Raw genomic sequence first — 14,099 nt, 5'->3', positions numbered from 1 at the left:
AAACTCCAAATAGTTTCTTATAAATTAGTCCATTTTTCTTAACAGAATTTTAACTTTTATGTTTATCGCTTTTTTAAATTAGAATGAATAAATAAAATTATTTCCAACAGAGTTTTGTTATTTTTTTGTATAAATAAAACATCTAATTCCTTGCTTTTAGAATTAAATATTTTATAAAGTTATGATTTTATGTATTTTTATTAGATCAGTTTAAAGGTAAATGATCGAGAAAAATAAATAATAACTGAATTGGTAACAGTATGATAAAATAAAATTAACGCTTTGAAATAAATGTTACAAAATAACAGTTTAAATTTGATAAGAAATAATAAATACAAATTTGACAGAGTATTCTATCCAAGAAGGAGGTTCAAGGCAAAAGTTTTATTATTTCAAGAATACTGTTTCACCGTAAAGCGGGTCCTAAAATTATAAATCTTATTTTAATAGAACTTTATTTGAAAAAGTTTTATAATTGTTTAAAATAGTTGTAAGCTAAGAAGCGGTCCACCTGATCTGTCATTATTGCAATAATACCGTGTCTTAATTAAAATAATCGAAATGATTATGAGCGACGTTTTTAATTATTTCGTTGCTCAAACAAAACGTCTTAAATTAAAAAAGTAATCGGAACTAACTTATAACAAATGTTTCCTAAAAATACATAAGCTCCAGGCAACATGTCAAGAAAAAATTGTAGTAAATCTACATTTCTAAATAATAACTGATACGTAGATTAAAGGTTAACAAACATTAGCAATTTTTTTCTTGATGAAAAAAACAAGGGTATTTTACTGAACTAATATATTTCAACAAATTTTCATCAGTGTGATACAATTGTTACTAAATAAAGAAAAATTCAAACTTATATAGTCTTATAGTTGCATCAGAAATTAGTTTATCAATCAAAACAAAAAAATTAATTGAAATCTTAAGTAAACATAATTAGATATAACATGAGAGCACTAATTGACTAAAAAATGATAATGTATAATCAAAATTTTTGTGCTTACATAAATTTGTTTAATTTAAATGAATTTTTATAGCTTCAATTTTGACCTGGTAAAAAATTGTTATAACTTCTTAATATTTTAAGTTTTGTCTTATAACTTTTTCCACAAATGGACTTTTAACTAAATGTTCTGACACTGAATATCTATTTATTGCTTTTTAATTGTCTTTGGCTGGTTATTAGTATGTTCTCTTACTCACTTTAGAGTTTAGAATGTGCTCTTTAATTCTGGTTTCAAGGTGCCTAGAGGTTTGACCAATATAACTGTTTAAACATCAGCATTTAAACGTGTAAACCACACAGCTTTGATGTTTGTTAGATATGAGGTTTTTACTTGTAGGACTCAAAACAGAACTTAATGTAAAAATAACTCTAGGTTTTGCAGCACGATATACTTTTTCCATTATATCACCCTGATGAAAATTTGTTGAAACATATTTGTTTTACCTAGTTTGTTTTTAACAAGTACAATAGCAGACTAATGTCCATAACTTTTTTGTTGTCATTATCAAGTATACAAATGTATTTAACTAAAACCGCAATAGCAAACTTTCATCTAATAATTTGTTTGCAATGTTTTTTTAACTGATTTTTTAAAAAGAGCATGTCGATGGTTTGGATCATAGTCGCACTTCTATACATGACATACAATTATAATTATTTTTGTTTTTTGTGTATTTTTTTTTGTTCAAACTTTAATGGAGTTTTTTTATTGCTTAATTAATTAACCAAATATTTCTTTACTCTATTAAAGTGCTGACAAAATTTGAAAAAATAATTAATCTCTTAAAAAATACTGTTTGTTAGCTAAAAAAGAAGATGCAAACAATTTAGCATTCACTGTTTTGAAAATTTCTAGCTAAACGGAATTATACTTCTAAAAATGATATGGACTCTTATTTGTTGATCTGTAGACCACTTATTCAAAAATAAATCTGTCTATTATTTATAGCACTTAATCAGAATAGTGTCCTAAGGACTCTAATTGATGTTGCGATTTAAACTTTGAAATAAAATTTTGTATAGTTGGAGAAACGGTTTGATTTAGTCATTCAAAGTTTTAGTGAATCAAGCTTAAAATTAAGATATACGTTCTAAATGTTTATCACTAACACTGAAATAATTAATTTCATTTTTAGTCTGTAATCTTTTGAAAACTCAACACAAATTAGTTTGTTTTTCATGTCTGTTAGCTTTAACAGAAGCTCTGTTGTTCTTTAGATAAAATATATGAGAACTAAGAAAGAATTCCGATAAAGTTTTTCTAGCTAATTTTTTTGTTACCATACTTTAAACATTTTTCATTACATTAATTTCAGTTATCAAAGTTGCCACAGTTTAAACTTTTGTACTTAACTCAAAATGCGTCTAGTCTTAAAAAAAAGCATAAGTTTCAAAATAGCTGCTAGACTTTGAGAAGCTTTATTTATAAGAACTTTGATTTGAAAATAATCCAGCCAGCTATATAACTGTAGCCATATTGTTTTTCCTTCCAAGGATTTTTCAAGCAAAAATTTAGATTTTTTCACCAGAAAGTAATCTAAAATATTTTTGTAAGGTTATAAAGTGAAACTTTTTCTATAATTAAGCATCTTTTATGACGTTTATCAATGATATGATTTAAAAAACTTATTTTTAATTCAAAATAAAATAACTGCATTTTGATCAAAAATATTTTATGCTATAATTTGATCTAATTAAAAAAAAGTATCAGCACCAGTTCTAAGAAGATAAATTAAATGAACTTAACAGAAAGAAATACAGCAGGTACGTTTTCATTTAAATATTTTTTATTTTAGTATTTTTGGCAAGTATTATATGTACTGTTATACCAAAGAAGTTGCTTGGATTTTTTTACTTAATAAGTATTACTAAGTAGTTTATAGTAGGTGTTTATATTTCTATAGATAAAATAAAAAGTATACATAAACTTGCATTTAAAAAATAAGTTTTAATTCACTGTGAGACAATGTAACTCACATTTTTGTTTGATCATTGGTGATCACCAGTTAAGTATTTTAGGAAAAATACTCGTTTAAAAGAGTTTTCAAAAAATCCTTATCAACTTTTTAAGTATTATTAAAGGATTAAGAACTACAATATGTAAAAAACAAACTGATTTATTTACAGTTACAGTACCTATTCATTCTTTCCATAAATTACAAAAAAAATACTTATTAACGTTGTTTTCAAAAGAAAAGTTTTATAAGAAAAGTTTACCCAATCCTGCACATTAAGACAGTGTGAGTCACATTTATGTTCAACTTATTTTTGATTTTTAATTTCTATAAGTTCTTATTTGAAAACTTACATATGAAACAACTTCTTACTGAAAACAATGCTCTTAAATATGGACTTAAACATAGCATTTAACCCAGAAACATAGACAAAGTTAAATTACGTGCCAATATAGACTCTTAAATAAGGATAATTTCAACAAGTTAGACAAAACTATTCTAGACTTTTTCAAAATAAATGAAAACACTTGCAACCTTTTAAGAAACTCATCAACAGTTGTATGTAAAATGAATAATGGAGTTGTTGTCTTAAATAATTCGGATTATTTCAAAAAGTTAGACAAAATTGTTCTAGACAAAAACCGTTTTGAAGAAATAAGTATAATCCTAGTTCATCAACACAAAAGATTGCAAATCAGCCCGTGGATTATACAAGAAAACAAAGTAATTTACTATTGCAGAAATTATACTAAAAATATAGTAAGCCAAAAAACCTATTATAACATATATCCACGTGATTCACAACCGGGAAAATTATATGGTGTAGTAAAAACATCCTAAGAAAATTATCTAAAAAGATCAGTACTATCAGTTATCAACACTCTAGAGAACAATCTAGCTAAATGGTTAGAAAAACAAATAAAAATTTTGCTTGTATGATAAATATAATGTTTCATCATCAAATGAATTTGTTAACAAAATGTTTAAGCTAAATATAAAACATTCAAACGATTTGCTATTTAGACATCAAAAGCCTATATATTCACGTTCCACTAAAAGAAGTAATCGAAGGCATATTAACAACAATTTATGACACAAATATCAAATCAATTTTCAAAGAAACCAAAATTACTCAAAATACATTAAGAAACATTTACAGTTGTGCTCCCAAAGTATTTTCCTTTACGGTGGAAAAATCTATAAACAAATAGACTGTGTTGCAATGGGTAGCCCATTAGTTTTGTATAGTTTTCAAAATGTTTGTGAAACTAAATAAAGATAAAAATGTGTAACCTCGATAATCTATATACTTATTTCAAATGGTATATAAATGTTTTGATAGTACGAGAACATCGTAGTATTTTTTTTCTGCAAAAATAGGTTTAAGGTTTAAAGAACTTTAGTTCATGTCGAACTAAATAATCAAGTAAACCCATAAAAATAAACGTTTTAAAGGTTATTTATATGAATGAATTTTACATAGAAAAAACAAGAACTTCGCAGGAAATGATTTTTTACGTAATTTAAAAGTTTTCAAAGACAAAGTATTTTTGAAAAGCTTCAAAGAAGTTTCATTAATAAAAGAGTACTTAATAAAAAAACTTACTTATGTATGAAAACTTATAAAGAAATATAATTAATTTTTTCAAAAATAAATTAGAGTTATCTATAATTAATATCTAATGCAGAAACTAAGTTTTACGAGTTTCTGATTGACACCAAAAGCGAAGGACCGTTTTTAAAGTTCGAGTATAAACTTGGCCAAGATCCAAAAACAGTTGCCCAACTGTTCATTGACAACAATGGTCTTCAACAGAGCTCCTTGAGTAGAATCGTGAATCATTTGCTTGAAAACATACCAGAAAGCAATCAGTACAATGGAATTGGTAAATTATTACTTTTTATATAAAAAGAATGTGGTTTGTACTTTATATTATTGCTGTTAATTTGACAAAACTCTTTAATTTTTTTTTAAGTTAAAAGTAGTAAAGTTATTGTGTATTTTAATAAATCATTTAAATACTAAAAATAGTACTTTAATGTTTTATAAAACTGTTTCTTTTTTAATATAACTGTTAAACAGATGAACCAATATCTTTTTTATCGTCGAATGGATCATTTTTTATTATTTATACGGTGGCGGTCGTAATACTGGTAATTTCATTGGTAGTTGGCTGGAAATTGCCAGATCTCATTGGTGGCAACAGTAAAGGTAAAAATTCGTAAATACTTTCTACAAACTTAAACTTATACTTTTATAAAATTATTTACTATTCAAATTCGGACAATTCAAATTCCGACAATTCAAATTCTTACAAAAAAATTGAAAGAGGCACAACTAAAAAAGTAATGCATATTTGTCAAATATAAGAAATACATATGTAGGTCATATTATATCTTAGCTGTTTTTTTTCTTATTGCAAAATATTAAATATTCTTTGAGATATGGCTTAAAAAAACATACTTATTTTTAGTAATATCAAAATATCTTAAATAATAGTTAAGATTTTGCAAAAACGAAAAAGTGGCTTGTAGGTTTTAACATGATCTTCATATGCTTTATTTCTTTTTTTTTCAAATTTATATTACTTTTTGAGATATAGTGTTTAATATTTTTTCAAAAATTTGAATTGTCCGAATTTGAGTTGTCCAAATTTGAATTGTCATGTAACCCTTTTATAAAGTTTATAGTTTGGTTATCGATGAAGAACTTTGAAATTTAAAAAATTTAAATCAAAAGATACATAAAATAAGCTTAAATTCAAGTTAACTACTCAAAAACAACACAGAAAATTTATTAAGTTCTGTTAACCTGCGTAACTTTTGAGTTTGGTTTTATAAGATCAAGAAAAATCTGTTAAAACTTATATCAAGAATAAATCAAAATTCATTTAGCAAAAGGTTCTTTCCGAGAAAATGACAGTGGTCAGCAATTTCCAAAAGTTAAACCACGCAAGAGATTTCTTCCAAAGGTATTATTTTGAAATTTTAACTCATTTAAATGTGTCAACTATAAAAAAAATTCCACAAAGTTTGCTTTTGTAACAACGTGTTGAACAAAAAATTCTTTTGAACAGGTCGTGCAAAGAAAATTAAATAAAAACAAAAAAGATCAAACAGACTATGAATATTCCACTGAGGTTTGTATTTATATAGTTATTTCAACTATTGAAAATATAAATTTAAGGGTTTTTTGATAGAGATCCTAGCGAAACATGTTCGGTGGAATTTACAATGATAAGAAATTAAACAGTATTCTTTCTTTATTACACTAAGGCATGTTTCTGTGTGTTAACTGGTTAACACACTTCAACGGAGCTCTGTAGAAAAATAAATACTGTAAGAAAAGAATGGAAGCTACTTTAGGTATATATATGTGTTTATTAACAATAAAAATAAATACTATAGATTATTGTAGACTTATGGTTAATAACAGATACCTGTATTGTATTGATTAGTACTGTTAATTGTATTGTATCTTTATTAACCATTAATCTACAATAATCTATAGTATTTATTTTTATTTAAATAAACAAATATTTATAATTTCTTTAGCTTCTATTCTTTTTTTATAGTAATTATTTTTTTACAGAGCTCCGTTAAAGTGTGTTAATCCGTTAAAACACAGAAACATATTTTAGTGTAATAAAGAAAGAATACTGTTTAAATTTGTAATTATTGTAACTATTTTACTAATAATTTTTTAACATAGAGTGCTTTATTTGTTGTAGCTGTCTAAATAGTTATAACTAAAAACAAAAGTAGATATCAAATCATAAATAAACTATTTTAAAGTACTTTATATTTTGAATAAACTTTTTATGATTTTTTTTTTAAATGTTTAAAACATTTAAATTTGAAATTTATTTATAAGTAACAGTAAGTTAGATGCTATGTTAGTTACTAACACTAGCAAAGTAAACTTTTTTTTTAATACCAAAACTGAAAGTTTTTTTGTATCTTCTTCAAGAGTTATGTCTTAAAGATACTATTGAAACAAATTGTAGTATTTAGATATTAGAAATTTATCTGTCATGTTGAATTTTATTTCAAAAATAAGCTGTCTAAGTTGCTATAAAGATCTTGTATTTTTCAAAAAAATTTCACCAAAAGTAAAATTTAGTTTATTGTTTAACAACACTTTGTAGAATAGTTGAACTTTATCTCATTTTACTAAATTTTCAATGTTTATATTTATATCTCGTTTCAGATTTTTCATTGTTAAGAAAGTATTTGAGTACACAAAACTAATGTAAACTATATACATATATATAGTTATATTACATATACAATATACAATATAAAAATTGATATATAGTAAAATGAGCGACAGTTTAATTATTCTACACACTTTATTTACTATACTTTAATAGTTTTTTCTTTTGCTTTTGAAACTTTAAAATTTCCATAACAAATTTGAAATACTTGCTAACACATGAAATAAAGCTGAAGAAATTTTCAAATAGTTTAAGTTTGTAAACTTTTCTTTTTTTCAACTTAATTTTTGTTTGGCGTTGTTGTAAAAGCACCAACGCTCGTGGCTAATACACTTACCAACGTGGATAATAAACAGAAGATCATATAAAAAACTTGTACATTAATAATTTATAAAACTGTTGTAAAAAATACCTGAAAAACCTTTTTCATTTAAAGCTTTTACATTTTTTTAATAACTTTTGTTTCAACTAAAAATAACTTTATAAAAGCTGTCGGGAAGTTTCAACGATAGCATGTATCGAGTAGAAATAAACAAGGCTAAAGAAAAGTGTGATAATGCAGTAGTTGAAGCTGAACAAGTGTTTCAGCAAGAAAGTGAACAGCTAGACAAAAAGTTTGAACACTACAAGGCAAGAAAAAGTTATGACAGAGCTAAAAAGGAAGCAGATGATAAATTTGATGAAGATTTCGAGGTTGCCGAGGAAAAACGCGCTAAAGGTTTTTTATAAATACTTGTTTTTTAAATTTATACCTGACACATACAGAGAACAACAGTAAGTTTTATTAATAATATTAAAATTTTAATAACTTATAAATACAAAATATTTGTAAAATGAATTCTCAAAAGTTCTAGAATAATAAAAGTTTATATCTATAATATGGTATAATTTAAGTTCAACAAACTAAATTTTTTAGTCTTTAAGACATTTTTCTTTCTTAGTTTTTACAATTAGACATATAAGAATAGTGAACAGTGTTTTTATTTTTTAACAGTGCTTGACTAAGTTAGTTTTACTGAAATTCTTCAAAAACTAAATTCTATTTTACTATTAGATTATAAACCTCCAAAGACTTTTTTACCAAATTTATTTCTGTTTTAAAACTTTATCATAGTCGTGTTGAAATTTTTGTAAAAAATAATAGTAATAAACATTATCTTAAGAAACATTGAAATTATATCCTCAAAACCTAAAAATTAAAGGTTTAAAAGCGGCAAAGAAAAAGTTTACGTTTCGTAAGAAAAAAATAAAGGAAGGTGACTGGAGAAAAACTAAAGAAGAAGAACCAAACAATAATGAAGACAACATAGTAGAAGATGAGCCAAAGACTAATGAAGACAACATGATAAAAGATAAACCAAACAATAATGAAGACAACAAAATAAAAGAAGAACGAAAAACTAATGAAGTCAATAAAATAAAAGATGAACCAAAAACTATCGAAGTCAATAAAATAAAAGAAGAACCAAAAACTATTGAAGTCAATAAAATAAAAGAAGAACCAAAAACTGTTGAAGTCTACAAAACAAAAGAAGAACCAAAAACTATTGAAGTCAATAAAATAAAAGAAGAACCAAAAACTATTGAAGTCTACAAAACAGAGGAAAACGATAAAACTGGAGTCAAAGATAAGAAAAATAATCTAAAAACAAAAGTTAGCTCAATTTTCAAAAGTAAAGTTGACATTCATGAAAGCAGTAATGAAAATAACTCCGCAAAAATACAAGACAACAACTCTAAAACAAAGAATCAAAGTTCTAAATTAATGTTACCAACTTACTTTAGAAAGCCAAAAGCTTAATAAAAAACAAACAATCAAATTTATTGAAGTTTTTATTCGGTAAGATTTAAAAGTAAAATCTTGTTTGTAACAAAAAACAATTATTTTGTCCAGTACAATATAAGTTTTAAGATGTTCTTCTTTAAAGATGAATAAGTTCTTGAAATACATTAAGATAATAACTTAGAAAGAATGTTTCAAAAAACTTTTTCAAAATATGTTCTTGAAGTAAGACAAACAAGCTAATATAAAATAAGCTTTTGTATTAGTTTTATTTGAACGCTAGTTTTGTATGAGTATTTACAGTTAGTTATTTTGTTTGAGCAATGTTCTCTTAAAAACTCCGGCTAATCAAAAAACTTTTTTAAAGAAAAACAATATTATGCAACGTTTAAACCAACCATTAAAATTTCATAAAGTATAGTCTTAATACTTATTTATTGAACGACAAAAAAAGCGCTCAAAAAGTGTGGTCTAAGGACCTGGTGTACAAAGGAACCTTTCGGTTATCGAGTCGTACACCACATGCTTATAAAGTTTTTCACGAGCCATTAGATTTAATTTTTTATCATTTAAATGCTTAAATCTTTAGTAATAAAGCAATCAGTTAAACGAAATGAAAGAAAAAAGAACTAGACAAAATTAAGTGAATTTTGTGTACAAAAATTCACTTCAAAACTTGTTTAGTAACATAAGAACTAAAAAATAGATACAACTTTTAATAAACTTATAAAAAGAGATAAACAACACTTATAGCAAACAAATGATAGGTTACAACCTCTTTAGAGAAAGTAAAAATGTAACACGCTAAAATATCTTTACGTTCAATTTTATCAGTATTTTGTGCTAAAAGTGTTATTTTTAATTTATTTGATAATTTTAATTGAACAGTAAAAATAATTTCACATTTGAATAGGTAAATAAACCATTGCATAACTTTTAAATAACTTTAAAGAAGTGAGTTCTACCGTAACTGAACTTAACTTTTATAAATGAAAATAAAGTAGTAATGCTAAATTTGTGCTTTTAATAAAAAACAAAAAAAAACATCAATAATATTAATAACAACAAATTTCCTTCTGTTTTAAAATATAATTTCATATTTTGAATACTTGTCTAAGTCTAAAATTGTATTATTAAAAGGCAAAAAAAGTATTTAAAAACATTAAAAAATGTTTTTTTTTCTGGTTTTCTCATAAAAAGATATTTTTCAACATAAGTTTTCTTGAAACAGTTATCTCAGCTAAGTTTTAAATACTTAAATTTCTGTTAAAGTATATACATCTATAACTTTTTTTTTTACGTTGGCATGTTAAAAAAAACAAAAGTTTGTAAGTATTCTGAACTTAATTAAAATAACAATTTTAAAAAGTAATCTAAAGAATAACCAAAAATAAAAAAATCATTAAACTAAAAACTCTTATTTAATATAATAATGTGTTAAAAGAAATACAATTATAATTGTAATGCACAAAGCTTAAAGCCAAGTTGAAAAAAAAAACACTTAAAAACAAATTGTAAACTTGTTTCAATAGTTTTAATTTATTCAGAGAATATTTTTTAGTTGGCTAAAAAAATTACAATAGTGTTTGATTAGGAATTTGTTGTTTAACAATAGAAACCTTTTTTTTTGAAGTTTGTTAAAAATGTAACATTCTAAATACAATTTTGTTGTGCAAAATACTTTCAATAATATATAATAACACACTTTTAGCTAGAAATAAAAAACAATTTTATTACTATTTAAAATATTAAAAAGTTGTTTTGTAAAAAAATTATTCAAAGTTATTGTGAAACTGATGTATATTTTAAATTTTGATTAGATTGAGTAGTAAATCTGTAGATAAGCTATACAATGTTACTTTAAAATAAAAAGGGTATTTATTTTTTATTTATTGCCAGCTTTCTGTTATTTTACTACTCAACTAACATTAAAATATTAATTTTAAAATAATAGTTTTTTGATTAATAAAAAAAGTCTACAACTGTATTCAAAAAACTTAAAATAAAATAATTTTATTTATGAGAGACTTTTTTAGCAATAAAGTTCTATATTTATGAATTAAATTAAACTTTAGTTAATGAAGCTAATGCTCTTGAAGTACTTGCAACCTCTACCATACCTGTTGAACCCACAAAACAGTGTGCACCTTCCCTTGTACACCATGTACACCGAACTCTGTCCGTTGTACTCGTTCTTCTTCCAACACTCGACTATTTCCTTATGCACTATTAAGTATTAGTGATATTATGAACCGTTAGTTTTAAGTAGTTATACATAGTTCATTGCTTAAATTGTAGTTTTTGTGTCTGCATGTTATCTTTAGAAATAAATTTTAGAACTACCCTTTAAATATGGGTGAGCAACGTTTTTCAATCAACGGGCCGGATTCGAAAATATTTAGTCTTTTGCAGGCCGGAGCATTTTGAATTAGTTATTAACCGGATCCAGTGTCCGGATCCAGTCGAATAACGACTTTTTAGATCCGGATCCGGTCGAATTCTTATTAAAATATAAGCTTCGGATCCGGCCGGAATCTTATTATATTGATACAGTGGATCACTTTTTTGAATCCTTAAAATTCACAAATCTTTCTCAAGTCTGACAACTTAAGATATTTATTGAGACATGTTAGGTGTTAAAACAATGTCTATAAATATAATTGACATTGTAATTGACAAAGGTACAAATGTAAAACATCGTACTTAAAAAACATTTTGCTTGGGGTAACTTGACAAAACGATATTCCAGCTAAGCTAGAACAACACAGAGTATTAGAACTAAATGGTATATTTATTAGAACACATTAATTTACTAAGTCATTTTTTAGCATGTTTTTGAAGTCAAGTTCTTACAGTTTTGATTTGAAAAAATATAATGCAAAGTTTTATAAAAACTTTGTAATATTGACCCTTCGCAGGTCTGTCACTTTGCTTGCAGGCCGGTCATTTTCAATCTGCGGGCCGGATCCGGCCCGCGGGCCGTACGTTGCCCATCCCTACTCTATAACCATATTTTTCTTTATACTATTACGACGACTGAAAAGCAGTGAAACAAATTACTTGCTAAATAGTTTTGTTTTTTTAAGCTACACTTATATAAATATCAATTAATGTACTTGCTAAAAATAACTTTTCATCGTATAGTAAGAAAAATAACACATACATTTCTCATCAACAAACTTGCCACAGTAGTACGGAGAAGGACTTGTTGGAACTTGAAACTCGCATCTCTCTACAAATGCCGAGTACACGCTATACTTGAAACTTTGATATATATATGTATATAAATTACTGAAATCACAAAATTTATTTTATATTGATAACGTAAAACTGTATGTTAGAAACTTTATTTTTAATTCTGAATCATTTTTAAATTGTACTTTTAATTTCAAAGCTAGCTTTATGTTACTCTAAGTTTTAAAAGTTTTTTGATTTAGCTAGTTAGATTAAGACTACAAATATGTATTTAGAAGTTTTAGGTAAGCCTAAGTGATCTCCAAAGTATTCTACTTTTAAAGTAAGTAAATAAATACTTTTAAAAATAGTCTAAAGAACTGTTTTGTATTTAATGCAAGTATTTAAATAAACTTGTAGTTTTTGCAAGACTTAAAAGTTAGAAAAAACATTCGAATGCCGAGTACATGCTATGTTTGAACATTTGAAACAAAATAAAATGTTGGTAACACAATGTGTATGCTGTATTGCTAATGTAAAAAAATAAACTTTACTTTGAACTGTAAATAACTTTTAAAGTATGATTTTAGTTTCAAAGCTAGCTTCATGATATTCTTAGTTTACAAAATTTTTAATATAAGTTAGTTTCGATTCTAGGTACTTAGAATGAAATTACAAATATGTAAATCAAAATTTTAAGTAAGTTCAAGTGATCAAAGTAAACAAAATAATAAGTTAATAAATACTTTTGAAAATTATTTAAGTAACTAATTTGTATTGCAATGCAAGTATTTAAACATACTAGTAGTATTTGTAAAAACATTTTTAGACTTAAAATTAGAAATCACTGAATAGACTTTAGTTAAAGTAAGACCATACAGAACATTTTCCTAGGAATTTTTATAGTTTTAGATATATGTATGCATATAATACTTTAATACAACTAATTTTTGTAGCTTTAGGCATACAAATCTCTATTTTTTAGTAGAGCATTTTTTACAACAATAATCTTTTCAAAGTTATTTGTTTACTAAAACGGTAATACCTTGCTCATTGATCAAAAGATAATGAATATCAGAAATATTTTAAAACTTAAGCTATATTTCAAAAGCAATTTTAAAACTTTAAATAATACTAAAAGTAAAAATTAGGTAAATACCTAATGCAGTTTTAATTTAACACTTAAAGTCTAGCTTTGGTAACTAAACTGAAAAATCGATTCTTAAGCTAGGTAGCTATAAATTTGTTTGCTTATTTCACTTTTAAAATTAAAAATTTTACTAATAGTATCTAACTTACTTTTCATTTTCAAGACAAAGCTTTTCTAGATCTAGATTAAAAGTATCTAATACAAAGCGCACATTTGACAAAAATCTAGCACATTCACAGTTTCCGTTTCTGACCATGCCATTGTATCTTAAACAGTTCAAACCCAAAAGAATTTTGCTTGTCGATACTAAGTTGAAAACATACATTGATAGAAAAACAAAAAGCTTCAGCAGTTTTGATGCAATCATTTTGTTAACATTATCTCATTTTTATGAAAAAAAAAATTTTTAATTTGCTTTAGATCACTTTGTAAATTACAAAAACTGTTACAAAGCATAACTTTTATAATTAAAAAACATGTGGTAAATCATTGATTTTTAAAATCAAACTTAAATAATTTAAAAATATTTTTCAACAGCTTTAATTTATTCACATAAGATAAAAAAAAAAACTCAAAAAATTTTGAGCTTTTAGAAGCACAAATGTCTATACTAGCTTTTTTCAAAGCTTAAAATTAAAGAAATCAAACTAACTGACTGACCCTTTTATTGATAATAAATCTAAGTTTAATATCAATCTCATACTTGATTAAAAATCTCAAATCAGTTTTAAGAACTTCTGCACAAACTTTTTTTATTACGTTTGAAGATATATTGCAATAATTGTGGTGCCTTCCTCTCTTGAAT

At 24.9% G+C, this 14,099-nt stretch overlaps 1 protein-coding gene across 1 annotated transcript; it reads right to left on the bottom strand.

Annotated features, from left to right (window-relative positions):
* Window positions 1–10,780: 10,780 nt before the first annotated feature.
* Window positions 10,781–13,550, bottom strand: LOC145842824 (uncharacterized). The gene is made up of 3 exons (XM_082950304.1): window positions 13,444–13,550; window positions 12,134–12,234; window positions 10,781–11,196 (listed from the first exon to the last, which is right to left on the bottom strand). The coding sequence occupies exons 1-3, from the start codon at window positions 13,548–13,550 to the stop codon at window positions 11,042–11,044; spliced, it is 363 nt and encodes a 120-aa protein (XP_082806430.1). The 3' UTR covers window positions 10,781–11,041.
* Between the last annotated feature and the right edge of the window lie 549 nt (window positions 13,551–14,099).

This window comes from Thalia democratica, chromosome 8, assembly GCF_965202585.1.
Source record: "Thalia democratica chromosome 8, ktThaDemo2.hap1.1, whole genome shotgun sequence".
Taxonomy (NCBI): domain Eukaryota; kingdom Metazoa; phylum Chordata; class Thaliacea; order Salpida; family Salpidae; genus Thalia; species Thalia democratica.
This window is presented reverse-complemented; position numbering and strand designations above follow the sequence as displayed.